General features: G+C 42.0%; 1 protein-coding gene across 1 annotated transcript in view; it reads left to right on the forward strand.

Moving 5' to 3' along the window:
- The window catches only part of Ppp1r36 (protein phosphatase 1 regulatory subunit 36), a 30,490-nt gene extending 2,828 nt beyond the window's left edge, over positions 1-27,662 (forward strand). Inside the window, 9 exon segments of the mRNA XM_004837498.3 lie at positions 7,204-7,290; positions 7,903-8,000; positions 8,082-8,148; positions 10,256-10,354; positions 14,676-14,810; positions 25,473-25,515; positions 25,837-26,015; positions 26,233-26,421; positions 27,210-27,662. Coding sequence (XP_004837555.1) covers positions 7,204-7,290; positions 7,903-8,000; positions 8,082-8,148; positions 10,256-10,354; positions 14,676-14,810; positions 25,473-25,515; positions 25,837-26,015; positions 26,233-26,421; positions 27,210-27,393 — 1,081 coding nt within the window. The 3' untranslated portion in view covers positions 27,394-27,662.
- The last annotated feature ends 285 nt before the right edge of the window (positions 27,663-27,947 follow it).

Consider the following 27,947-nt stretch of genomic DNA (forward strand, 5'->3'; position numbering starts at 1 on the left):
CAATACAAAAGAAATGATAAATGTCTGAGGTGATGAATATGCCATTTACCCTGATCTGATCATTACACATTGTATAAATGGACTGAAGTATCACACTGTACTCCATACACAAAATTATTGTGTCAAACACATAAAATATAGGTTATATAACATAGTGGTGACTAAAAGAGACCAGACACAAAAATATAAACGCCAAATGACTATGTTTATATAAAATTAATTTAAAAAAAGAATTGCCATGGGCGGGGATGTAGCTCAGTGGTTTTGTCGCCTGCTGCGCAAACACAAGGACCTGAGTTCGATCCCCAGCACCAAAAAGAAAAAAAAAAAAAGGAAGAATTGCCATGATATAAGGGTCAACAGTAGTTACTTTTAGGACAATTGTGTACTGGTGGGGCATAGATCAAGGTGCAAAGGAACCTTCCCAGGTGCTAGAAATGGTTTATATGTTGTGGTTACATGGATATTTACATATTAAAAACTTCATCAAATTGTATACTTGGGATTTATATGCTTTACTACATGTAAGTTATAACTCAATTTAAAAAGTAAAAAAATAAAAAACCCTGAAACCCCCAGACTGTGTGAAGTATACGTATTGGGGCCTTTAGGGGAGATGGAAAAAGGAATACAGTGAATGATGGGATCGGCCCTTTTGAGGTGCAGCTGCTTTGAGGTTGAGCAATTCAACATGGCAAACCTTAGATTACAGTAGGTGTCCCCTTGCTAAGGGCAATAGTAAGGTAGAAGGAAGCAGAGCTTTGTGTATTCTAGGTGAGTTTGTGTTTGGATTTGGGGGAAATACTGATTTCCTGTTAAAGTCTGAGGATGTCTGAGAAGACAGGGGCTAGAGTAGAAGCTGCCGAGGTGGCAGTCCTCACTCCAAGAACCCTTACCAGGCATGTGTGTGGCTTCTAGAAGGCCCCGCCTACGGGAGCGCGGAGGACAAGATTCAGATTAGGTGGACAGGACTTTTGGGCAGCAGTCCCAGGAGGTGACCGGAGCCCAGATGGACTCTGGCAGGAGAGTGGAGAGACAGGGATGTGGTGTATGTATGCAGAGGAGGTGAAAGATAACAAGCTTACTTTTTTAGACATGCAGGCTTGGAGGTGCCTGCCTGCACCACGAAGGTCACGAAGCCAGTAGTAGGCAGAAACTTGGCCCTCAGAAGAAAGGCAAGTGCAAAATTAGACTAGGGAGTGAAATGGTCAAGGCCAGAACCCTAACAAATACATGGACTTTGTAAAATTATGAAATAAATGTGTGAAAGTAATTAAAAAAAAAACAATAGCTGAGCTTGATGGTGCATACCTGTAATCCCAGCTACTCGGGAGACTAAGATGGAAGGATTTGAAGTTCAAGTCCCCCCTGGGCTGCAGCCTGCAAGTCATCTAGTGCCCTGTTAGTAACCCCTGATAAACTCCTTTACTCACCAAGCTCACCCTGGACAACTCAGGGAGACCCTGTCTCAAAGTAAAACATAAAAAGGGCTGGGGATGATAGAATATCCTTGGGTTCAATCCCCAGCGCTAAAACAAAAACAACAACACCAAAAATCCAAATCAATAAACACAAACAAATGAAAACTTTATGTTCTCACCTAGCAAGAGTAGTTGTTAACATTCAGCTTTCAGATTCTCTTCCTCCTGTTCTCTACCTCTCTTTCTTGATACTTGTGTTTGTGTACGCATACATACCTTTTTAATTTACTGTATTCTATATTTCCATTACTTTCTATTTTTCTCACTATCAAGTTGTACATATATACGGAAAAGTACATAAACATACAGAATAAAAAGTGATTCTAACCCAATTCTATCCCCAATGACCACCAGTGGACCACTGTTAGGAGTTACCAGTTTATTTTTATGTGTTCAGCGTATTGATTACATTTGCTTCACATTCTGTGACTGACAATTCCAATATTTGAAGTCTTTGCAGCTTCAAAGTTTTGTTGTCAGTTTTTTTTCTTACACTATTAAAATGTGTGTGTGTTTCTTTTTTTCTTTTTTGTACTAGGGATTGAACTCAGGGCCTTTTCACTGAGGTGTATCTCTGGTTCTTTTTATTTTCCATTTATGTTTTTAGCTTTTATTTTTTGAGACAGACAAGAAATTCAGTTTGACAAATGCTGGTGGCTAAAGTCAAGATAGTAACAGTGGAAAGAGAAGGGGAATAGACTGATTAAAGAGACTTTAAAGAATTCACTGTTAGTGGAGTAGATGAAATCACTCAGTGGGAAGGAAAAGAGTAACCAGATGGAGGGCTCTCATTTAAGAGACACCCTTGAAGGAGCCCAAGAAATTTCAGCCAGAGAGAGGGAGGAAAGTGGAGTGTCTAGAATGCAGACAATCTGACTGGCCTGAGTTCTATCCCATCAACTTAAGGCTCTGAAAATTGGTCTGCGGTTTTCAGTCTTCCTTTTCCTGGGGCAGGCCCACTTTTTGTTTGTTTCTGTTACTGGGCATTGAACCTAGGGCCTTCACACTGAGCTACATCAACAGCCCTTTTTATTTATTTATTATTTTTATTGAAGCAGAGTTTCACTAAATTGCTAAATCACCCAGGCTTGTCTTATATTTGTAATTTTCCTGCTTAAGCCTCCCAGAATGTTGGGATTACAGGGCATAGAACAGCTTTTGTACTTAGTAGCCAAGAGGAGACTATGAACTTGTAGCTATTTCAAGTTCAGATCAAGAGATGATCCTTCTCCTTCCCCACCTTGCAGTTCCTGGCACTTTTTCTGAGTGAATGTCAGGAAATCTTCACCTGGTATCCCATTCTGAGAGAAGACCTGGTGTCCTGCTCCCAGGTGTATCTTGCCTAACCTGTGCAGACTGAACTATCAGATGCAGCAGGATAGACCTAACTTCCATGCAAGAAATGGACATACAGTACTGGGCGGAGAAAGGTAGCCATTATTTCTTACTATGCAGTTCAGGAAAAGACAGTGAAGAATAGTTTAGCAGGATACTTGGCTTCCAGTCCCACCTCTGCCACTTACTAGGTGGTGGTCATTTGTCCAGTGGCTTGGCCTCATTAATTCTGAATTCCCTGCTCTATGAAGTAATCTGTCATGAGCCAGGTGTAGTAGTGCGCGCCTGTAATCCCAGCACTTGGGAGACTGAGGCAGGAAGATCACTGTGAGTTTGAGGCCAGCCTGAACTACATAGCAAGACCTTGTCTCAACCCCCGCCCCACAAATGTGTCCTGAAGAGGTGAGGGGGTTGCACAGTTCATCAGGATGCATGACTTATTGATTGATTGACTGAGAGGTAGTCTCTCTGTGCTGCACAGGCTGGTCTTAAAATCCTGGGCTGATATCATTCTCCCACTTCAGTCTTCCGAGAAGATGGGCACGTACCACTGTGCGTAGCTCACCCTTCCTTTCTCTCTTCCTTCTTTTTTTATGGATCTGGAGATTTAACCCCGTGCCTCTCACTGCGCAACATCCCCAACCCTTTTTAAATTTTCAGTTTTGAGACAGGATCTTGCTCAGTTGCCAAGGCTGGCCTCTCGCTTAACTGGGATTACAGGCAAATGCCGCTGTGCCCAGCTGAACCCAGTTCTCTCTGCTTGTTGACGAGATTTCCCTTATGTATAGGCTGTGTCCAGGCTGGCCCATGAGACGAGCTTCTCTCTGACACAGTGTCAGCAGTCCTGTCCCCTCTTGTTTCAAGCGCTCCGACCCCAGCTGGAAGAGAACCAGCAGACTGTACAGGTCTTTGTAAAGTCAAGGACTTCTCTGAGGACCTCGAGCCAAGGGAGCGGAGGCCTCCAAATCTCCTCTCGTTGTGGCCTAACTGTTGCTAATTGTGAAACAGCTCTAACTTGTGTGCAAGATGAGTGCTCCAGCCTTTTACATGGAGTGACGTAGTTTCTAGAGGGAAAACATGAAGTTTTTGTTTACTTCAGGCCAAAGGACAATGACATGATCATGCTATAATATTAGGAAATCCTGTCTACAAAAAGGCTGGGAAAGGACCACATTCTACCTGCTCTGCCAGACTGAAGGGGAGAGTCTGGGAAGATCCATATTAGCCCAGACTGTGTTTTGGGAACCAATCAGAGGTGCAATTTAAAGAACAATTTCCAGTAGTTGCTACTGTCGCCTCTTAGCAGGCCTACGTGCATTGTGAGCACCAGCTACCATTAGCGCTGTTGGCAGGTGCTCACAGAGAGATCTGTTCCTCTAGCCAGCTAGAGAGTGACTTTAACCCAGTGAAAACCATTCAGACAGGTGTGAAGGAGAGAAGTCATGGCCAGCAGTGAGCGAATGAGGACTAAGTTGAACAATAAACGCCAGCCTCCTGGCTAAGGCCAGGCACTCCCCATCAGGAATCTCAAACACTGGGACACTGGCAGCCTCGCTGAGCCTTAGTTCTCTGTCAGCCAAATGACAGCTCCCTATAGGTATCTGATACATGTCTGCTCACCCCAGAATTCTGTGGTTTTTTGGCTTTTAATTCCAAGCACATTTACTTAGTTCACAGTCCCAGATCTTTAAAAATTCCTTACTTTAAGGCTTTCTCATCTGATAATACTGTAGGCAAGGGCCGGGGATTTAGCTCAGTGGTTTCGCCACCTGCTGCACAAGCGCAAGGACCTGAGTTCGATCCCCAGTACCAAAAAAACAAACAAACAAAAAAATTGTAGGCAAACCAGTGTAGCGAGAAACTGAACTTTAGAGATGGGTTTGAGAAAAGGGTGGGAGACATTTCATTCACGGAGATGGAATGTTTCTGTCTCCACTTATTTTCTTGAGGAAAGAAATGCAAATGTAATGGCCATTGGGTTAAGGGGCCCTGAACATTGCCATAGCCCAAGGACAGACCAGAAAATAATCTTATATTAGGGACTGGAGGCAGTAATCTGCATATTACACATTAGCAAGGCTGTTAGAATGCCTTAAATGTTTGGGGTTGAGTATTTTATTGAAGTCTTTCTAAGTGGTTTGTCAATAGAAGGTATCAACCACATAGTGTTTCTTCCTGTAAATCTATCAACTTTTTTTAATTACACAGGCTATAAACTAATTCACTTTTATAAATACTTGCATAATACAGAAGTATACAGATATGGAAGATAGATCTCTTCATACCACCTCTCTTGTCTGCTCCCTCTGATCCCTCATCCTTCTTTAGAGGTAGCCAACGTTAGCATTTGGTGTTCTCCCATTTCTGTTTCTCTTTCCCTTCCTATCCCCAATATTCCAGCACATCCTTCCTCATGAACCCAGTCCTTAAAGACCAAGAGCACCAGAAAGAGTGACAAGTTTAGAAATCTCCCACTGGCCAACTCAATGCCAATGGTCTGAAAGAGAGCAAAGGGAGATTGGAAAAATACAAATAATCATCCTCTTGAGGTATGGCATGATATACTTGCTTTTAGGAGATAGCTTATTATACAGCGTGAATATGGCCAAAATATAGCAAAGACTCTTGGAAGAACAAAGTAACAAACTGACTGACTTTATTACTCTCGTGGGGAGGTGGTTCCCTAAAATAGTTTTTTTGCCTGTTTTTTTGAGTCAGGGTCTCACAGTCTAGTTCAGGCTGGTCTGGAACTCACCATGTAGCCCAGGATGGCCTCCAACTTGCAGTGATCCTTCTGCCTCAGCTTCCTGAGTGCTGGGATTACAAGTGTGCACTACCATGCCTGATTCTAAAATAATTTTTGTGGGATTTGACAAGGAGGCAATAAGGGTCTAAGTTACTGATATCCATCTTTAAAGAATGAGTGAAGTTGTGAGGAAGGTGCTCCCATTACTACATCTACACTTAAGCTTAACAGAGGGACACATAATTTCAGACAGAGGTTAAGTTTTAAGTTTCTGGTTGGGTTATCAATGTAGCATTGTTTCAGCCAGAAAAAATAAATCCTAACCCACAGTGGGCTGCCGAACCAGTGTATATGGCAGACACCACAGTTATCCTAGAAAACACACTCTGAGGCAGGAATCACGTCCTGCTTCTCTTGAAAGGCCTTTCTGCTTTCCCATTAGCATCTGCTGATATTCCTGAGTCTGTACTTTGGCTCTGATCAGACACTGTCTCGGGTCCAGTGTCATAGCAATTCCTGACACATAGCAGGACCTTGAGTCCATACGTGTTGCTTTTTGTGGTCCCTTATTAGACTCATCACTATCTAATGGTGCTTGTGCAACTTGTTAAGAAGCCCGGAGCAAAGGGAGCCTTCCCAGAGATGGGCGAGGCCGTCAGACAGGCCCACAGTGTGGTCCTGAAGTGACCACTTTGGGGGGGCGGGCTTCTCTGGCTGGAGAACTGGGGCACCCGTCATGGCCAAGTTACTTATGTATTTCCAAGTTTCAGGTTTCTCAGATGTAGAAATCGATGATGCTAGTAGTGTATTCCTCACAGAATGCTGTGAGGATCAAATGAGGTTCGATTTAAAGGCATCTGCCCCAGCACAAGTACTCAATAAACTGAAAAAATCCTTCCAAACGGATGAGCTTCCTGTGAAGTTACTGTAAGACTTTCAGATAGAAATGTTTGTATATAGTCACATGGCTTCTCTTCTAAGAGAAACACAAAATATAAATAAAAAGCAAAATAAAAGACAGATAGTAGGAAGACAGATTTTGTTCGAATGGGAAGAACATTAAGAGATAGAGGGAGGAGGAGGGAGGAAGGGCAGGCAAAGGGGATAAAAAAAGAACCAAGATGTGTTCTGTTCATGTAACCAACTCCACACAAGGATGTGATCATCATGTAATGTAAACATGTGCTAATATAAAACAAAACTGAGAAAAAACGAAATACTTGTGTACGGTGGTGGTCTGGTAGCTGCTGAGGTGAAGGGGTTGAATGTACAGTCTGAAGGTCTAATCTTTCTCTAGATAATGGTTCCATATGTAAATACATGAATTGAACACTGCCATGCCCGAAGACATTCAGCCTCTGCTCATAACTGATGCTAGTCCTAGCTGGGCGTGGTGGCGCACACCTGTAATTCCAGCACCTGAGAGGCTGAGGCAGGAGAATCATTATGACTTCAAGGCCAGTCTGGGCTACATAGTGAATTCAAGGTCAGCCTGAACTACACAGTGAGATCCTGTCTAAAAAAATTAAAAAAAAAAAAAAATAATTGATGCTAGTCCTACTACTGCATGAGCTATGGTTGTGATATGATTCATCTTCCCTTAGAAAAGTCAAGTTCCTAATTATCCCCTTTCTATTGCAGTTTTGTACCCACAATAGAACCCAAGGAAAAGGGAAAGAAAGGGAAAGCAGTGCACTTTGCTGAAATGGATGGCCCAGCTTCAGAAAGGTGGCTTCACTTCTTATCCCTCCAGGGCTGCTGAAGGCCCCTCTCAGGGGGACCACTTAAGTCTTTACAGACTCTAAGAAGATGCCAGTCCCATGATCCCCAGTTGAAATATCCATCAAGGAAAAATGCCTGTCAAGGGAAAACAGACGCACTTCGGAAGTGTGAGGGAGCTACACATAGTCCCTAAGTGTATCTGTGTGAAAACTTGGCTGCTAGAAACTTTTCTACTTTTCATAATGCCTTTAAAATCTGAAAATCTTATCTATACCAGAACAGATGATTGAAACAATCTATTTTGGATAAGATTTGTGTCTTGTTTTTTTGTGGGGGGTCTGGGGCCAAACCCAGGGCACTGTTGTGGCCTACGCTAGTACCCCACTACTGAACTATTCCCCAGCCCCATGTTCACATCCTTTATCAGGAATCTGCATGCCTTCTACCCTGCCCTAATAAACATAATGTTTAATGAAATGCATTTTAAAGGGTATTACATTAGATGAAGCCCATGCATGATACTCAGGCTCCCGTTATTTTATAGTAAATGCTTCATGCATGGCAGGATAGATTAGATACAACTAAAGCCTTTAAAAACATTCCTGTATGCCATAACAGGTTGACAGATAAAAGGCTTTCTTCAAGAGATGATAAGTCAGCAAAGGCCTTAGAGAAACGAGGTCAGCAGGGCCATGTTACCTTGGATGATGTTAAGTGTAAGTAACTCTTCTCCTCCTTCCCCGTGCTATCTAAGGCAGCTTTTTGCCCCTCCTTCAATTGTCCATCTCTTCTTTCAGTTGTTGCTTTGTTTTTGCTACAAGATACTGAGATGCAGCGGATCTGTTCTTTTACAACGTTTATGAGGTATGGAATGTTGGGAGATACAGTGGATATTTCCCTCTTTATTTTGCGGTAATTTCATGTGGTAAGTGATGACAGATAATGATTTTTAGAGAAAAAGCATGAGGCTGGCTGTTTGCAAGCCATCCTCTCAGAAAGAAGTGTCAAACACAGAGACCAGAGAGTCTGGGAGAGGAAGGCAGAAGTCATGGGAGCCCCAAGTCACAGGAACCCCTAGGGCAGGGAGTATAGAAAGCTGGGTGTAACAGTCCTTTATGGACTGCACTATTCTTGTATAACAGTCAGAGGAGAGACCCATTTATCATAGAACAGTTGTCTCTGCCAGCTATGTTTGGCAGTCCCAAAAAGTACTAGGTCTGTGACTCTGGATATTCTTGAGCTTTCAAAGCATCTTAGCTACAAAATAGGGAAGTGATAGATAATGTTTCCTTCATATAGCTGTGTGTGGCTATGCTTCACAAGGCACCTGCACTTGCTTTGGTTATGTTTTGTTGTGCTGGGGATGGACCCAGGGCCTCACATGTGCTAGGCAAATGCTCTAACGCTGAGCCACACCCTGTGCCCTGGCATGTGCACTTGCGAGTATCCAGCAAGCGTGCATTCACACAAAGGTGGGCACTGGAGACTGTCTGCCAGGCCTGACCGCAGGACATGCAGGTCAGTGTGGGGAGCTGGGAAAATAACAGCTTCCCTCTGTCGGGACAACTTCAGGATGTTGTCTACACCAGCTCTCAGAGTCCCCGTAGAACCAAACTGCTTGTGTCTACAGTGGTGACTTGTCAACACTGCCTGTGCTGGCTTACTACCCTTCCTGTCTTATTCCCTCAATCCCTTATTGCTGTTCCCTGAGATCATTTTCTGCAAAAAATGACTTTACTTTCTGAGGGGAACCTATTTTGTGGTAGTTATTAATATCCTGGGTAAAAAAAAAAAGGTAATGGTGACCTTCATCCTGCTCTACAGGTACTGTATAGCTAAAGAAAGCAGGCCAGGGTAAGAATTTCTATTTGGTAGCCTGGCAAAGTGCAGGCCTGTAATTCTAGCCCTCTGGGAGGCTGAGGCAGGAGGATGACAAATTCAAGCCCAGCCTGGGCAAGTTAGCAAGATCCTGTCTCAAAATAAAAAATTGAAAGGGCTGGGGAGATAGCTCAGTGTGAAGGTCCTGGGTTCAATCCCTAGTACCACAAAAGAAAAAAATCCATTTGGGACTAGAAAGACAGCACCAAAAAGTCTTGTAAGAATATTTAGAAAGAAAACAATGGCTTCTAATAAAAAACAAATGTGATAGCATTGTAAATCACTATACTCTTTCTGGAGAGCAAAACATAAAATTTAATATGCATATGTAATTTCACTTTTGTTTTTAAAATATTTATTTATTTATAGAGTTCCTCTTTGTTAAGCACATACTCTATCCCTGAGCTATACCCCATCCCCTGTCTAGAATATTCTTTAAAGACCTATATATTCATTGGTAGAGGACTAGTTGAATAACTTATGAGATGCAGCATTCTCTATTCAGCTGTTTAAAACAATGAGGAAAGGTACGTGCTACTCACACAAATGACAAAGGCAAGTTGCAAAGAAGAATCATGTGGACAGCATTATCCCAGTACTTCCAGGAAAAGGCCCTTCAAGGCGTATACGCATGCCGATGTGTGTATCTAGGGAAGGATGTGATATGTGATTACTTATGCTTTAGAAGGTCTAGGAAGAATTCATTCCAAACTCTTAAAAGTGGCTCCACTAGGGAGTAGGATGGTGGCAAAGGGGTGAGAAAAGAGAAGTTTTAATTTCATATGTTTCTGTGCACTTTTTAAACAATGGAAATATATTACTTGTATACCTTTTTAAAAGTGAAAATTAATTAATAAGCATAACTGTAAGAATTTAGTGTCTGACTTCCAAATTTAATTTTTAAAAATCAGATTTGTTAAATCTTCAGTAGTATGGTAGAAAAACTTAAGTGGCAAATTAGTTGTGTGATAGGCATAACATATATTTCTACTTACATATTCTTCTGTGGTGTGTCCATATATATTTTTATGACAAATCTGCTATTTAAAATAGATTAGCATGGATTTCTCCCCCACCCCCAATCTCTCTGTAGGAATAAAAATCTCGACATTTTCCTCATGGCATTATTGTACTATTTGTCTCATTACTTGGAAAAAAACTCACTGGAAAAGAAACCCAAAAGCTATATGGTGTAAGTAAGATTCTATGACGTGCTTTAGCATTTTATTATCACTTTTATCTAGTGTGAAGGAATGATGGGATTTTTTTTAAATCTCTGGAGTTTAAGTTTGCCAGTTTTTAAGTTCACTGAAATATACATGTATATTTCTTTTTTTTTATACATGTATGTTTCTATAACAAAATATCCCAACTAATATAGACCAGAATTCCCTAATAATGATACATAACAAAAGCCACATGTGTAATTTGAATGTTTCTAATAACTGTGTCTTAAAAATGTAAAAAAGTTGCAGATGAAATTAATTTTAAGTTATTTAACTCAATGACTCAAAACTATTATCTTTGCAACATATAGTCAATCTTAGGAAGTTATTAATGAGTTATTTTACTTTTAAAAAAATAAGTCTTTGAAATCTGGTCTTTGCTTTACACTCACAACACGTCTTGACTCAGCCAGCCACATCAGGTATTCAACAGCTGTACATGGCTAGTGGCTACTGGACAGAGTAGTGTACTTAGAATTTTTTGTATGGTGTTTGTGGTTACAGAGTTTTTGCTCACAGAGTTTTTGCTCAAGGGTTTCTATGCCTCTATGCCTCTAACTTAAAAGCTACAAAAATTTAAAAAATAACAGATCTGGTCAAAATGACATTCCACATCACAGGAAAAAACCCCCTGAGGTTTCTTGGGCTGTTTCTAATGGACGGAACTGCTTTAGGCTGAGGTGGCTCGGAGTCCACCCAAGGCAAGAACTGGGGCACTCAGAATCCAGAGCAGAACAATGCCTCTCCGGCTTGGTGACCTTTCACAAGCTGTGGAACTTTACAAGTGCCGAGGCTGCCCTCCCCGGTACACTCGGAACCAACCCAATGATTTAGCTGTTAGGAATGCTGGGTAGAACCATTGACCAACTGCTGCAGAATGTTTTCAAAATGCAAAACTCTCCTACATAATCAGCCTGCAAAACATTTTACGGATAGATAAATGTTCCTGGACAGCACTTTTATAAAGAATCAAATGCATAATTCCAGCCCTGTTTCTGCTGAAAGCCATCCTTACTAGCAGTGTGAGTGTTATTCCAGGGCGGAGTTTCACAGTGGGGCAGGAAGGGTTTCCATGGCAGCGAGCATAAGGGCTGAAGCTAGCTGTGGGCTGGGAAGGCCTGAAAAGGCTCACTTTTCCCAAATAGAAACTTACTACTCTTTGGTGCTCTTTGGCTTGTCACATATTACCAGACCTTTTCTAATTCTGAGGGTGACTACTAATCTAGCAAGGAGATTTATTTTATATTTTAATTTATAAGTAACAGAAAAGAAAGGTTTCTTATTTTAAAAACTTGCTAGAACACAATGGTACAAGACTATGGAATCAATTATAGAATGACAAAAACCAAACCAACCCGAGCCTTAAAATTATCGATGCTATGATTTGAGTCTAAAAAGTAATCATAACCTTTTGTTTTTAGGATTCCAGTAGTTGGCCAGTTTATTTGTTATATAGAACTAAATATAGATTGCATTCAGGTGTTGATACAGAAGAAAAACACCCTGATTTTAGTCAAAGTGGTAAGGGAGAAGATAGGAGTAATGCAGCATCTAATTCACAGAGTCCTGCAGAACTAAACAAGACAGTGCCTATCATCTTCTCCGGGGCTTGCCCCCGGGAGGAAAGCCTGCAGCTTGGGAGAGGGCAGCAGAAAGGGATAGAGGTGGTGTAAAAGATACACCTGGATGACTTTAAATGAGTAAACACCCAAATTCCAGAAGAAGAGACCTTCTCCCTACTTTACAGATGGAGAAATTCAGGCTCAAAGAGGCTAAATGGCTTGTTGGGAGTTACCTCCCTAACATGAGAGAGTTTAGATTGGAACCCAGGTCTGACTCTGAAGACGGTACACAAACCACTGTACAACATGCCCAGTGCCCACTGCCAATCAACTAGCTTCACTTTTTCAAAGTTTGTCCCTTCAGAGTTAGGATTTATAACCTCTGAACAAAGGCACTCTTTTATCATAAGCCTTTCTCAAGTTATTACAGTCTTCTTGTTTATAACTTTTCATGGTGGCCAGTGTGGATGGATTGACTTACCTCCTCACGGGCAGGATATTATCGGGGCAAAGGGTACAGATTTTGGTGCCTGTGATCAGTCTCACAGGGACTCGCTCATAGATGATGACAATAAATGCCAGGCCTTTACACAGTTCTTGACTATGTGACTCTTCCTTGTCTCCATTTATTTATTTATTTATTTATTTGGTACCGGGGATCGAACTCTGGTCCTTGGCTTTCGAGGCAGGGAGCGGAACCACTGAGCTAAATCCCTGGCCCTGTCTCCCTTTATTTATATATCTTGGCAGTTTCCAGTTTTTCTGCTAGATAAACAATAATTATAAAGAATATCTTCATGCAGAGAATAACCTTACCTTCCAATTTTGAATGATTTTTTAAAAAATTTCTAGGAGAGAGACTATTGGGTCAAAATGTATGATCATTTCTACTCTTAAATTCTTTTCAAATATTTTTTTCACAGGGTTATGCCACTTTTCTGTTATCAACAATATATGAATACATCAGTGTTAATAAGATCTCATTAGTATGGTCATTTGCATTTTTTTTTTTGGTACCGGAGATCGAACTCAGGACCTTGTGCTTATGAGGCAGGCACAGTGCCACTGAGCTAAATCCCTGGCCCATGATCATCTGCATTTTTAAGGCATATGCTTGTTAGTCCCTGTGAGCACTAACTGGCAGCTAATCAAGGAGTATGTGCAAGGCCGTGTTACACAAAGAAGGAAGAACATGGCAACAGCACAGCATGGGGAAGTAGTTTTCAGACACAGAATCTTGATATGGGCCACACAACTCCACCTGGAATTTTGTGTCTAGGTTACCTTCTGCTGCCTTTTTTTCCCCATCACTTTTTCCTTTTTTTCTTGCTTCAACACATTGATTCTTGTGTCTATTTCCAAATGTGGCCCAGGGACCTCCTGCCTCAGAGTCACTTGAGAGCAATTGCTTTATGTTTCCTGGGCTCTGTCTAGAATGCTGAAGAGGGGGTGGCACCAGGAATCTGTACTTGTAGCACGCACCCCAGGTGACTGTTCAGTAATTTATACATTAACCAGAAGTTGAGAACCATTAGCCAAAGTTTCAAGGCATTCTTTGGTTATTCTTTCTGCAGCAAAAGAAGAGTAGGAGTTACCGGCAGCTGTAGCGTATAGGGTGATGAGAAGGGTAAGAAGTTGAAGGAAGTGGGAGCCAGGCCCAGGGACAAGGCCATTGGTGTGCATAGGGAGACGGGTGTGGAGTTTGTGGCATTTGGGTACTTAAGGTTGGAGCCCACTTTATTCCAGAAACACTTCATTCCAGTGATTTGCAAGCCTCTCATCACATGTAATAATGTTTTCTGTGCTTTGAAAGAGTCATATTACCCTTAAACTCGCTCTCTCCCCTCGCAGCATACCTTTGTGCAGTGAGTGACATGGTTGACCTCAGGAGAGACAGTTGTGTGTCCCTATTTAGAGAGCATTTTATTTCATCTGGCACCTGGTGACACTTCACTTTTTAGTAGCATGCATTGGAAGGTGTTGTCAGCAACATTGTTTCCTCCTATGCTGTACTCTAAAACTTAAAATTAGCTCTCAGAGCTGTAACCTAAGGATAGATTGTCTTTTAGAAAGCTCATTTGCAATTCAGTTAGCATGGGGCTGTATCTGCATAGGGACACAATTTTTTTTTTTTTTTTGTACCTGGGATGACACTCAGGATGGGAGGCAGGCGTGGTGCCACTGAGCTAAATCCCCACCTAGCAATGTTATTCTAATTGGTGCCAGAGTTCCCAACCAGCGGTCCACAAACGGCTCCTTAGCAAACACAGATGAATTGGGAAGTGAGTCCAGGTATGGGGCCCTAAATGTAGAAGGAACCGGGAACCTGGGGCACCAGTCTGCCCAGATGTTTTAGGAAGACAGCGGGAAGTGAGCTGGCAGCTGCTTGCGCAACCAGTTTGGTAACTTTCTTAGCTGGGCTACTCTGTGAAAGTTAGGATGAGTCGTATATAAAACTGAGGATATGTAGTTAGCATAACAATTAAAGAATTATAAACAAGGGAAAATTCGCCATAGACTTGAGATGCTCATTCCCACGAATAATCACTATTAAGGAACTTGGAGGGTTTCCCTAAGCCGCAGCTCTTATAAAACAAATTAAACGAGAAAGGGAAAATCTGATGACTCTGTAGTACTTATTTCAAAATAGTTTATGATTCTGACTTTTTGCTAACTGATACAAGCATTTGCTCAAATTAATCTAGATTGTCTTCTTTTTCCCCAGGGGTCTCGTAGAGAAAAAGGAGATGGAGCTGGTCTTGAGCAAGTTAGAAGCAGCCCAGAAATACTTGGCCAAGAAGTACTGCGTCCTTGTGCTGAACTTGGGCATGCCGGACAGGCATCACATGTGCTGCCGAAAGTAAGCGCGCCCCCTGCCCTTTCCAGCTGCTTCCTGGTGCCCTGGAGAAAGTGTTCCCTTGGTGTGGCTGTGGTACCTGGGCACAAGTGAGGCTCCTTTGAGAGAGGAAGTGAGGATGGAGGGAGTTCCAGAATCTCTGCTGATAATTGCAAGGCTCTCCCCTGCTTAGGATAAAAGTCTTGGTCTCTCAGAGGAGTCTTGCTCTCCACCTGAGCGGGATGGTTCCTGGTGCCAACCTGGGCTACTCGGCAGCCTCCAGCCAGGCCCAGTGATGAGGCAGTGATGCAGGGGTGGGGCTGGCTGCTCTGCTCATCCACAGCAAACGCAGCTGTGAGGATGAGCAGCCCTGGGCAGGTTTTAAGATGACTCTGTGGGAAGGTCATTTTTACCTGAGGATGACAATGTCTCCACTACTGTAATTAAAATTTAAAGAGGAGTCTCATCACAGGAAGGTTTGGATCAGAGATTGGAAAGCTTTGACCTTTGACCCCAAACTTCTTCTTCCTGAATCCTCTCTCCTTCTCCCTCTTCTTCCTCTTCTCCTTGTTCTTCTCCTCCTTTTCCTTCTCTTCCTTCTTCCCCTTCTCCCTCCTCTTCCTCTTCTCCTCTTCTTTTTCTTCTTCTTTCCTTCTTTTTCTTTGATTGAAGCTAGGGGCCTTTGCTACATCCTCACCCCTTCTAAAAAATTATTATTTTGAGACAGAATCACACTAAGTTGCCCAGACTGGATTTGAACTTGTGATCCCCTGGCCTCAGACTTCCTCCGTGCTGGGATTGTAGCTGTGTGCCACCACACCCAGCTGCACAAGTTTTAAAAAAAACTCATAGGAAAAGAACTCACTACATGATTTATCTCTCTCTGCATCCCCTACATTTTCAAAGATAATTTTGTCAACAAGTATACTTACACGGTTGTTCCTATACTGTATAAAGGATGAGCTATGAATCTAAGATTTTTTTCTTTACTAATGTCCAACTTTCCAGTAATAGCTATTAGTGATTTTTTTTCTCCATTGGAATATTTATTGTTTATTAGATGTTGAATTTGTTTTTTGGTAAAGGGATCCAACTAAGGACCTTGCACTTTCTAGGCAGGCTGCAGAACCACTGAGCTAAATCCCTGGCCCTAGATATTGAGTTTTCCTTGAGCTGTGCTGCAGCTGAAGTGACCACGGTGCCCACCCAGTCCCCCACCTCTCCCCCTCACCGGGGTCAGACCTCCACCCCAATGAGACAGCCCCTCTCGCCTGCCCCACATCCCCCCTCATTTGCCCTCCCAGTCATTTTCCCTAATAAATCTTTGCACATCTCCTGTCTTGGTGTCTGGTGTCTGCTTCTCAGAGGACCTGGCTACTTCCAAGTTCTAGTGGTTTTAAGTTTTGCAGTCACTATTTCTTTTTGTATCTTTTAAAAGTGTAGATAGTCTTTATTCATTCAGCTTTTGGTAGCCTGTTCCCCTTGCAGTAACGCTCCTTAGCCAGTGGTTTCCAAACTACAAGTCACAACACACATTAATAGATCTTGAAATCAATTTAGTAAGTCATAAAGAGAATGGAATAGAATTTCAAAAATCAGACTACGTTATATGAAGTCAAAGTAAGTATTGTTGTGGGACACGTTTATGTCAGTGTCTATGCACATGCTAGTTTGCCCATACACGAGTCCTGACATCTTACACAAAGGACAGAAGAGAGGAGGTAACTGCCCCTAGGCCCAGTTGCAGATTGAGAAACTCATGATAATGAAGGAAAACACCCTTGATGCTCAGGTTCAATAACTCTTCATTTAGAAGATATTTAAGATTGGGGATTGACAATGTAGCATCTCAGAGCTTTTCTGTGATCCAAATCCAGGAGGTCTTTGCAGGCCCTGCCCCAGGCTATTGGTGAGGGTTCAGCTTAAAACAGTCTCCAATATTTGGAATAAGTGGGGGTTTTTCTGGACCTTATTTTCAGGAAAAAATGTGGTAAAATTATAATCAGCTTTACATTATCCTAGCTGTTTAGGAGGCTGGGAAAAGAGAATGGCAAGTTTGAAGCCAGCCTGGGAAAGAAAGATATTTTTAACAGCAGGGAGCGGGCCCAGGGATGTACCACAGTGGACTACTTTATCCCCGGTCCTGGCCCCACAAAAAAAGTCACTTTAAACAGAAAAAACTAGAATTTAAGGTTAAAAAGAAAAAAAAAAAAGGAGGGCCGGGGATTTAGCTCAGTGGTTCTGCCCCCTGACTCGCAAGCACAAGGACCCAAGTTTGATCCCCGGTACCAAAGCAAACCCACAAAAAACAAAGAAAAAAAAGGGGCCAGGGATTTGGCTCAGTGGTTTCACCACCTGCTGTGCAAGCGCAAGGACCCAAGTTCGATCCCCGGTACCCACCCCCCCAAAAAGAAAGAATAAAAACCCCTGCTTTTGGACTGGGGGCATAGTATAGTGGTGTGTGGTGCTCACCTACTGTGTGCAAGGTTCTAGGCTGCATCCTCAGCACTGAAAAAAGAACAACACCCTTCTTCTAATAATAAAAATAAGATTTGTTTCATTTTTTAAAAGTTTTATTTTCCATACTTCATGTTTACTATTTGAAAGGACATCTACATTAGAAACCAATTTTAAATAAAAAAGCTCATACAAACATATCATGATGAGAGATTTTACCAACTCTTTTAGGGTACAGACATTTGGCTTAAGTAGTTGTCCTTCTTATAATGCCAGTTTAATACAGACTTTGAAAGGGACCTAGGACTTTGAAACCAGGCTGTGGCCTCTGGTACTCACAGCTCATTTCCAAGAGATGCTGGTCTCCTTTCTTCAGCTGCGGTGTCGCCAGCAGTCTGCCTGCTGGACAGCAATTTGGAGAAGCAGGAGCTTTGAGCTTTGCCTGCCATCCACCTACCAAATTCCATGCAGGCCACAGGGTTGATTGGTGGACACAGAGGGAAACAGATCCTAGCATGTTTTTGCCAGTAAAAATTGTTAATTGGCAATGGGTCAACACCCATTGTGTCTTTGATTCAGGAGTTTAGAGTGCTCTTTTGGTAGTTTTTATGTAGAAGATGAGGACAATATTTTTATGTTATAAGTGATGATCTGATTTTTAACCTCATAATTTTACTTCTTCCCAGTATGAATAAGCTAATATTTTCATACAAATTTTCTAACTTTCTCTCTAATATATTCATAGTTAATATTGGAGTAGGATACCTTGTGTTATTTACCTCTGGGTAAGTTGAAGATTTCAGTAGAACCAGTAATTTAGGTGCCGTTAATCCAGTGCTTCCATATCTCTTGAGAAGTTGGAGGGCATGACTTTTTATTCTAAACACATTCGTGAAATCCTGATATCCCAAAAGATTTCACAAATTTTTGATAAATATGGCTGGGTGTGGTGTCCTATGCCTATAATCCCAGCTACTCAGGAGGCTGAGGCAGGACGATTACAAGTTTGAGGCTGGCCTGGGCAACTGAGTGAGATGAGGTAGACTGCTTTCCTAGCTTGCCCTAGGTTCAATCCCCAATACCACAAGCAAAATTTGATAAATGTGTTTAGTAAAGTTTCTCTGTGTGTTCCAGGGTACATATGAAAACTTCTTTTGTGGTCATGGAATCAGATCTGTTCTTTCACTGTGGCCAATTCTGGCTCTGCCTCTACTCTAGGATTTATACCTTCTTTGTTTGCTCTCAGTGCAGCTGTCACCTGATAGGTGACCAAGGAGGCTGGTGGTGGGGGTGAAGGTGGGAAGAATGGGTATCTCTTTGAAGCTCAGGTATATAAGTCATTCTTTTATTATTTTTTATTTTTTGGTACCGGGGATCGAACTTACAGCCTTGCGTTTGCAAGGCAGGCGTGGTGCCACTGAGCTAAATCCCTGGCCCTAGTCATTCTTTTTTTTAATGAGGTGTTGCTACATTGCCCTGGCTGGTCTCAAACTCCTGGGCTCAAGCTGTCCTCTCACCTAAATAACCCATAATCCCTATTCCTGCTCCCCATTCCTAGCACAAGGACTCTTCCCCTGCCCAAAATATCCCTTTGAAGCAGCTCCTCTTGTACAAGGCAGACCCCAGCCTTCATCTAACCCTGATGCTGTAGTTTGGATCCTGCCTGTCCTCCAAAGACTCCCTTGGTCCCCGGGTGGCATTAGTGGAGGTGCAAAACCTGAAGAAGTGGTGCCCCACGAGAGGCTCTGCAGTCACTGGGGGGCCATGATTTGGAGGGGACTGTGGGACCCCGGCCTTTTCCTGGTGCCCTTTGCTTTCTGGCTACGATGGGCTGTCTGGTCAAAGCCCCAGAGTGACGGCCTAACTGGTCAAGCCTGGACCCTCCGAAACCGTGAGCCAAGGTCAGCTTCCCCTTTATCATGGGGATGGAAGTTGACTGGTACTCATTTCACCCAAAGGCACACAACCTTTTCTTCTCCACAGTCTAGGACTGTGGCTTAAGATTTATACCTTTTAGAATGATTAGTAATGTAACATACTTTCCTAATTTTGATTTGGAGCTAAGAAGCTAAGGCAGCAAGAAGAAATAAGAAAAAATCATGACAGGGTACTAAAAAATCTCTGGACACCACCAGTCTGCCTCTCCCTTCTGTCTCTGGTTTGTGCCCTTAGAAGTGGATCACAGGGCTGGGGACTTAGCTCAGTGGGCCTGCCTGTCTCGCAAGCACAAGGTACTGAGTTCGATCCCTGGTACCAAAAAAAAAAAAAAAAGTGGATCATACATGCAGTGTCTTTGTGGACCAGCATGGTAGCCGCTTGCCACACGTGAAATGTAGCTGCTCCAGATTGAAACACGCTACACATGTGAAATCTGTACTGTATAAAAAAGTTTAAAAGTTAATAAATTGTCTCATTAATATAGACCTTTGATTATATATGAAATGCTATTTTGGGAGTTTTGATAAAATGGATATATTACTAAAATTAACTTTACCTATTTCTTTTTACCATGGCTACTAGAAGATTTGCAATTACATTTATAGCTTGCATTATATTTCTGCTGGATTGTGCCATTGTAAACTTTGTTTTGCTTTGTAGAGGATTTGGGGGGCTTAAATGTTGTTATTTGTAATCACCAGATTCCTAAATTTGTAATCAATTGATTTGATGTTATATGCACTTAATGTAATAATCATAAAGTGCAAAGGAAAGTGACTCAAGCTGGTCCCAGCACCCGGAAGGAAGCTCCCCCGCTGCCATGCCAAGCTCCTAGGGCAGAGAAGGTGAGCCGCGTGGGCGCCAGAAGGACCACCCCGCCCCCCCCCCCGCCATGGAAATGAGAAAACACATAAACAAGCCTCAAAAACAGACTTCCAGATCACCTCAGCAACCTCAAAGGGAAATGAGATGGAACAATCTGATACTCAACCACCTGGACTCTCTGAATTGGCAACAAAAGAGGATCTGGGAAAAATGAAATCAGAAATAATTACTCAGATAACAGCAAAGATTTTGCTCATGGTGCAAGACATGATTAATAAACCTAGAGAGGACACAGATAAAAAAATAGAGGAGCTGAGGAACATGATGGAATCCCAACATAGGAAACAAATGGAATCCATAAAACAGATACAAACAGATTTCCAGGAGATTAAAAACTCCATCAAATGTCTGCGCAGCAGCATGAACCAATGTGAGGATAGAATTTCACATATAGAAGATAAGATTGCAATTAGTGAGGAGGAAAAGAAAAATTGCTTTAAAATTGTAAAGAAACACGAGAAATCAATCCAGCAGCTGCTAGACGATGCAAGGAAGAATAACGTAAGACTGATTGGAGTCAATGAAGAAAGAGGAGAGAGTGCAGATAACATAAAAAAACTGTTCACAGAAGTGATGGCAGAAAACTTCCCAAGGAGGGGGAAAGAACTTGACATACAGATAAGTCAGGCATATAGGACTCCAGCTATCCTTGATCAAAAAATATCTACACATAGCCATATAATAGTTAGGATTCCAGAAATCCAACAGAAGAACAAAATTCTACAAGCAGTGAGAGAAAAGAAACAAATCACATACAAAGGAAAGCCCATCAGAATCACAGCAGACTTCTCAATGCAAACCCTCGAGGCAAGAAGAGCTTGGAGTGATGTATTTCAAGCCCTAAAGGAAAACAGCCTCCAACCTAGGTTGATGTACCCTGCAAAACTATCTTTCAAAATTGATGGAGAAATAAGATACTTTCATGGTAAAGAGCACCTCAGGAACTTCATGAATACCAAATCGGCACTCCAAAAAATTTTAGACAATACCCTAGGCAAAGACAAGGAGGATCACAACCCCAGGAAACCCAGCAGAATGAATCCATTGGGCGTGGCAAATTAAACACAAAGGGGGAGAATCCAACAAAAAGAAAAGTCATGACAAGGCTTTTACAACTTTTGACTTCAACTCCCTAATGAGTGTATAATTCAATCTTATTATTGTACTGATCAGTATTTTTCTGATTCTGGAATTGCACACCACTCCTTGTGCTACACTGGCTATTTATCATCTTCTTATGTCTACATTTTAATTGGGTTGTCTATTAATGAGCTGTAAGAGTTCTTTATATATTCTGGTCATAGGTTATATGCATTGTAAATATGGTCTGTTTAAGGACTACTTTTCATTTTAATGATGTCATTTAAAGTTCTAAATATTGATGGAATCTCATTTATCAATTTTTTTCTTTTATACATCATGTCTTTTGTATCCTAGGTAGTTCTTGCCTACCCTGAATTCATAAATATTTTCCCTTATAATTTCTGCTTAAAGTTTCATACTTTTAGGCTTTCTTATTTAGGTTCATAGATCCCTTCAAGTTATTTTCATGTATGGAAAAAAAGGGTTGAGGTTAATTTTTTATATACAGATACCAGGTGTTCTAGTGCCGTTTGCTGAAAACACTATCTCTTCCTCGGCTCTTGAATTGAGTTTATATTCTATAAAATGCTAATGTTAAATAATCTTTCAAAACTCAGTGGACCATATATGTGAGGTTCTATTTCTAGATTCTCTGTTTTATTCCAATGATCTATATGTCTTTCCTTACACCAACACTGCCTTGATTACTGTAGCTTTAGAATAAGTCTTAAAATTAGGTACTAAACATCTTCCAACACTGTTTTTGTTTTTGTTTTTAACTTTTCTAGGTCCTTTGTACTCCTACATAACTTTTAAATTTCAATATCCAGTTCTTCATTTATAGCAATTATACATAGACCTGAATTTTTATATATACTTTGTGTTTTCTAATCCTGCTAAATTCAAGTACAAGTTCTAGGGGCTCCTAGAGATTTCTTAGTATTTTCTCTGTAGATGATCATTTCATCTACATACAAAGATTTTGCTTCTGCCGTGCCAATCCTATCCTAGTTGTGTCATTTTATTGCCAGACTATTTTGGCGGGGCCTAGGTTTCAAAGTTTAATGGACAGATAAAAGAGTAAGCACATCTGCCCTTGTTCCCCACCTTAAGGAGAAAGCATTGTATCTTCTCCATTCATATAAGGTGTTCTTGCTGGAAGTATGGAGTACATGTCTTTAATCTGTTGAGAAGGTTCTGTTCTACTTCTAGTCTCCTGATAGCTTTTTTCCATGAACAGCTGTGGAATTTAGTCCAATACTTTTTCTCCAACTAGTGACAGGATCATATGGCTTTTTCCTTTCTTCTGTTAAAATGATGATTTTGGGGGGTGAATCTTCCAATGCTGAACCAACACTGCCATCCCTACAACAAAATCACTTTCTACATCCTGCCAGATCTGACTTCTAATAGTTTGTTTTGTTAAACAAATTTCTACCTATGTTCATAACTTTTTCTTCTATTATCTTTATCCAGTTTTAGGATTAGCATAATGTTGAGTTCCTAAAATGAGGGGAGAAGTGTTCCTTCTTTTTTCTGCTTTAATTGTTTGATATAATTTATCAGTTAAAATGTATATGGGCCTGCTGTTGTCATATAGGCAGGTTTTCAAGCTAGGAATATACTTTCTTTAATAGGTGCTATTCAAATTTTATATTTCCTCCAGAGTTAGTTTCATGAATTTGTCTTCCAAGGTACTTCTTAGAAGTTATCAAATTTATTTCCCAAAAGATTTTTGTAATATGCTTTCTATATCCTTTTAAATTCCGTAAAATCTGTGGTAATGTCTCCTAGATCTTAATATTGTAATTTAAAAAATGTATAACTGATATTGTGTAACAGGAAGAAAAGGTCTAAAAGAGCAGGGTAATTGGGAGGGGTAGGGGAAGGGAAAAAAGGGAAAGGAAAAAATATGAGAAGAGGAAAAAAATGGAAACAAGGTCTTTGCAAATAGAGAAGGGTGGAGGAGGTGAAGGGAGGGCAAGGGAAGGGTAAAAAAAATAAGAACCAAGAGACTCATGTAATGGTACAAGATCCCAATGATGAATGTAACTGTATTTTATACCTAAAATGTACCAATAAAGTTAATGGGGGAAAAAAAAAGAAAAGAAAAGTGACCCAAAGTTCACCAGCAGGAGGCAAATGTGCAGAGATTTAAACCATGAGGTTCTCAAATGTCCTCATTCTACACCGCCATTTCCTGGGCTCAACCAGAGAAGGACAAGAATAAAGCCCACAACATTGCGTATTTCATTTCTGTGGTGCAGGCTACATCCATTTCCTTTGGGCTTTCAGAAAGAAAGCATTTTAGTGTTTTGTTTTGTGTTTTGGTACCAGGGGATCGAACTCGGGTCCTTGCATTTGCGCTTGCACAGCAGGTGGTGAAACCGCTGAGCTAAATCCCTGGCCCACATTTTAGTGTTAATGACAACTTCAAGAGGAGGATGTTCATCTTCTCTTCTGATCCAAAAATATGAAAGAAAAAAAGGAGAGGAAGTATGTGTGTCCTGGGCCATCGACTTCTCACTTCTTTTTTTTTTTTGGTACTGGGGATCGAACTCGGGTCCTTGAGCTTGCTCAGCAGGCAGTGAAACCACTGAGCTAAATCCCCAGCCCGACTTCTCACTTCCTTTTTTTTTTTTCCAACTTCTCACTTCTAAACCTTGCTAACATGGTGCTGGTTGGGTTGTGTTCCAAACTCTCTCCCAAAGCACAAGCTGACTCACTGTGCCAGAAACACCGTCTGGTTTTCCATTTCAGCTTGGCAGGTCTGCATGGCCTCTGCTTCCAGCTGGTAGGGGACACAGAAGGCAGAAATCTCTCAGGTGGAGGCCTCAGATGGCACTGAAAAAACATTGATATTGGCCCTGAAAAAGTTTCTGCTGGACTGTTGTTCAGTATTTCTATCTACAAACTATTCTAAAGAAAAAGCAATTTTCTCTAGTGTTCTGGTTCTGAGGATAGATGTGTGGATTTTACAGGCCTGAGGTGTAGTACAAGATCTGTCCCTAATTAAATATGTCCTTGGACTTCAGTCTCAACTTCAGTTTTCTGAAGTGGGAAGAACAGTGCTGCCTCCCTTGTCGGGATATTACAAGGACCAAGCCTGACAACCACTGTAAAGGGCTGGGGGTGGTACCTGGGACGACATAGTCCAGTAATATCATTTAATGTGGTTACCATCACCTTAGTTCTTCATTGAAGACTTGCACAAGAGGAAACCAGGGTATAAAGAAGAGCGTGTAGGAGGTGGGGACAGGCCCTGGGAAAAGGCGACCATCTCTTTAGCATCATGCTCTCAAAGGAAGGATACTTTGGGCCATACAAACCAAAGTCCCAGTGAGAACACTGGGGATCCAGATGGTTTGGGGTCATTTTTGCTGAACTTAGGTGTTCTGGAAAGTTCTGAAGAGCCTGGTACCAGGGCCAGTCCTATAATTCACAGTTCCTCCAGAGAAGACCCAAGCAAAAGCAGGAGTAAAACCAGGGTCGCTGGTGGGGTGCACTGGCTCTGGCCTTGGTGCCCATGCCACACCAAGTAGCTGCAGGTCTGCTGTCCTCTCGGCTGGCTCTCTAGGCCTCCCCAGGCCAGACCTGTTCTCCTAAGGCGGGGATTCAGAATCAGAATGGCGTGACCAACTTGGGAGGTGAGGCCAGGTTCACTAAGTGGCTCGTGCCAGTCCAGGGTCCTTGGCCTTGAATTTGTATTGTGGCAGAATTAAGGCTCGAGACTGACTGAGTCAGTTAGAAGAAGGAACACAGTACTCTCTTCGGTCTGTTGGTTGTACAGTGTGGACCTGTCAGTTTTGCCTCTGTTTCTTTCTGCACCCAAAGGCCATAGCCATAGCCGTTGTTTAGGGTTTCTATTCTTTATCTCCAACCTAGACATACCTTTCAATTCTGCACACCTAAACCTACTTAATGCCTCATATTACCTGTTCCCACCTGACCACTGTCCTTACCTCTCCAACACACACAGATCTCCATTGGCAAACCCCACTGGCTGGTTTACCCTGAATCTACCTTGATTTTTTTACTGTACTGGAGATCGAACTCAGGACCTTGCACTTGCAAGGCAGGTGTGGTGCCACTGAGCTAAATCCCCGGCCCAGCCTTAATTTAACTTTTGACCAGACACTAGGAGTTTTGACCTGGGCCACATAGAAAGTTGAAGAAGAGGTGTTAAGGTCTCTTAACAATGCCCTTTGCTAGTATTTATGTTGCTGAATACTTTTGAGGCCACATATTACCTTTTAGGGAGAGCTAGATCATGAAAGCTTGGGCTTCCCTCTCAACCTTAAATTATGATTTGTTATGTTACAGGGATAGAATATCAGACACACAAAAAGACTGGAAATTCTTTGAGGTGAGTCACTTATGGTTTGGAGACTTCACTTTCATATGAAACATAATGTTTAGCAACAAACAACAGCCATTTGCTAGGCATGTATTTTCAGTGAATATCTTTTCTAAAAGGGATGCTAACAAACTGTAGAATTTTGAATTAGAATTTTGGTCTGATTGTCCTCCCGCAGAAGTGAGTGTGTGTATAATTTTACACAGCTGTCCAGAGCTGTTGAGAAATGGGGTCATCTGGGTTTGTGTCTGTTTAGCAGTGTTATGTAGACAGGTGGGAGTTGTCATATTATTTCCGGGGATAGTGATCCTTCTCTGTGTTTTGTTGTAGTCCTTTTTCATGTTCTGTCCATGTGTAGCTTGGATTGTTTTCCAACGTCAACACCTGACAGAGATTAAGGAAGAAATAGGAAGGCTCTTCTGTACCATTATGTTCAACATTCCTCGAAGGAAGCATGAAGATGAAGAATCAGGGCGGGAGAGGAAACGTATGACATTGGTACAATTCAGGTATGACTTTTTTTTTTTTGAAAAAGAGGTCTTCCTAAGTGGCCCACGCTGGTCTAAAACTTGCAATCCTCTTGCCTCAGCCTCCTGAGTGGCTGAGATTACAGGTGTGCAGCACTGTGCCTGGCTCAGGTATGATCTTTTGACTTTCCTAAGCTCAAGGATGTTGCTAGAAAAAAAAGGATAATGTGACCTAAATGTCACCTTCTTTGTCCCACAGGAGAATGATGGCAAAATGCCCAGCAATTTAAAAAACCATTAACATGCGCTCTCCAGTCATGTCTACTCTGCTACCTTCTCTCAGGGAAAAAGCTCAGAATATTGTTGAGAAAAAGTATCAAGGCGGGATGAGACAGTCAGCCTATGTGGGGAAGCACAGGGCAAGCCTGGACTCCGTGCCCATGCCAGTGTAAGTGGCCCAAGGAGAGAGACAGGAAGGCCCTGGTGTCGCTGCCTAGGTTGGCCCAGGAGGAGTAGAGGCTCGGGTACTGTGCCTGTGACAGAAGGCTGAGCACGACCCTGTCTTCCTGCCCGCACCCCTCCTCTCCCCCTGTTTCCTGCCCAAAGCATCTCTGCTTCTGCCCATCTAGACCAGGGGAGAATGCTTGAAAGTTATGCCAGACTCGAGTTCCAGCCTGGAGTAGTGAGTAACAGATTCTTTAAGGCTAAGGTTTTTCTATTATAAGAATCATCTTTGGGAATTGGACCCATATCTAAGTGGTACTTCATGGGAACAAGGACATCTTTTAAATTTCTTTTTTAATTTTTTGAGACAGGGTTCACTCTGAGGACAGGTCTTTTTTTATTTTTACTTTTTATTTTTTTAATATTTAAAAAATTTTTGGTACCAGGGATCAAACTCAGGACTTTGCGCCTGCCAGGCAGGTGCTGTGGCACTGAGCCACATCCCTGCCCCCCCGCCCCCTTTTTGGTACTGGGGATGGAACTCAGGACCTTGCACTTGCAAGGCAGGCACCGGAACCACTGAGCTAAATCCCTGGCCCTGGCCCCCTTTTTAAAAAGAGAGAGTGTGCGTGTATGTGTGTGTCTGTGTGTGTCAGCCCTCACTGTAGTATACACACATGTGCATGCATGAACACGCACAGACACGGGGCAACCACAGTCACAATCACAACCACAACCATGCATCGCACTCACTGGCCTTACACTTGAGCTGTACTGTAATTCTTTCCACAGGGTTGGCATCTTGGGGGAGCCGAGGTATCTGTTCAACCCCCATACTCTCCTCCCCATTGAACCAGAAGAAAACGTAAAAGAGTCTGGCAGAAATTCTTCCCTGATAGAGAGAAACAACGTGAGAATTCAGGACCCACTGGACTTAGCCATGAAAAGCCTGTCTCAAACATCATGCCCTAAGTAATCTGGTTCATTCCATGTCTGTAATTAAGTCCTTGTATTGAAGTAAACTACTTTGACATAATTACCTTAAGTAGAACTAATATTTGTTGTTATTATTAAGCTTTAAAAAAAAGGATCAATGGGGCGGGGATTTAGCTCAGTGGTTTCACCGCCTGCTGCGCAAGTGCAAGGACCCGACTTTGATCCCTGGTACCAAAAAAAACCCAAACATTGATCAAGGCAGGTGTGGTGGTGCATACCTGTAATCCCAGCTTTTGGGAGGCTGAGGCAGGATGATCATTGCAAGTTTGAGGTGGGCTACATAGTGAGTTCAAGGCCACCTTGAACTATATAGCAAGACCCTGTTTCAAAACAAAGTTGTTCAAGTTATTTTCCAAGTTATTTTGTTAAATGTTCAATAATAGATTGTTAAAGAATTCCAGAAAGCTCTTGAAAAGCTCATTTTCCTAGTTTGTTTTGTTACTCACTTGCTTCCTTGACTTCTTTGTAGCTAGAGTAATAGATTAGATCATTAAGCCAGTATTCTGTGGAGGACTGGTGAATAAGCATTCTGTT

The sequence above is a fragment of the Heterocephalus glaber genome, unplaced genomic scaffold, assembly GCF_053883595.1.
Source record: "Heterocephalus glaber isolate CG9 unplaced genomic scaffold, H.glaber_assembly_v1.0 deba00001608, whole genome shotgun sequence".
In the NCBI taxonomy this organism is placed as follows: Eukaryota; Metazoa; Chordata; class Mammalia; order Rodentia; family Bathyergidae; genus Heterocephalus; species Heterocephalus glaber.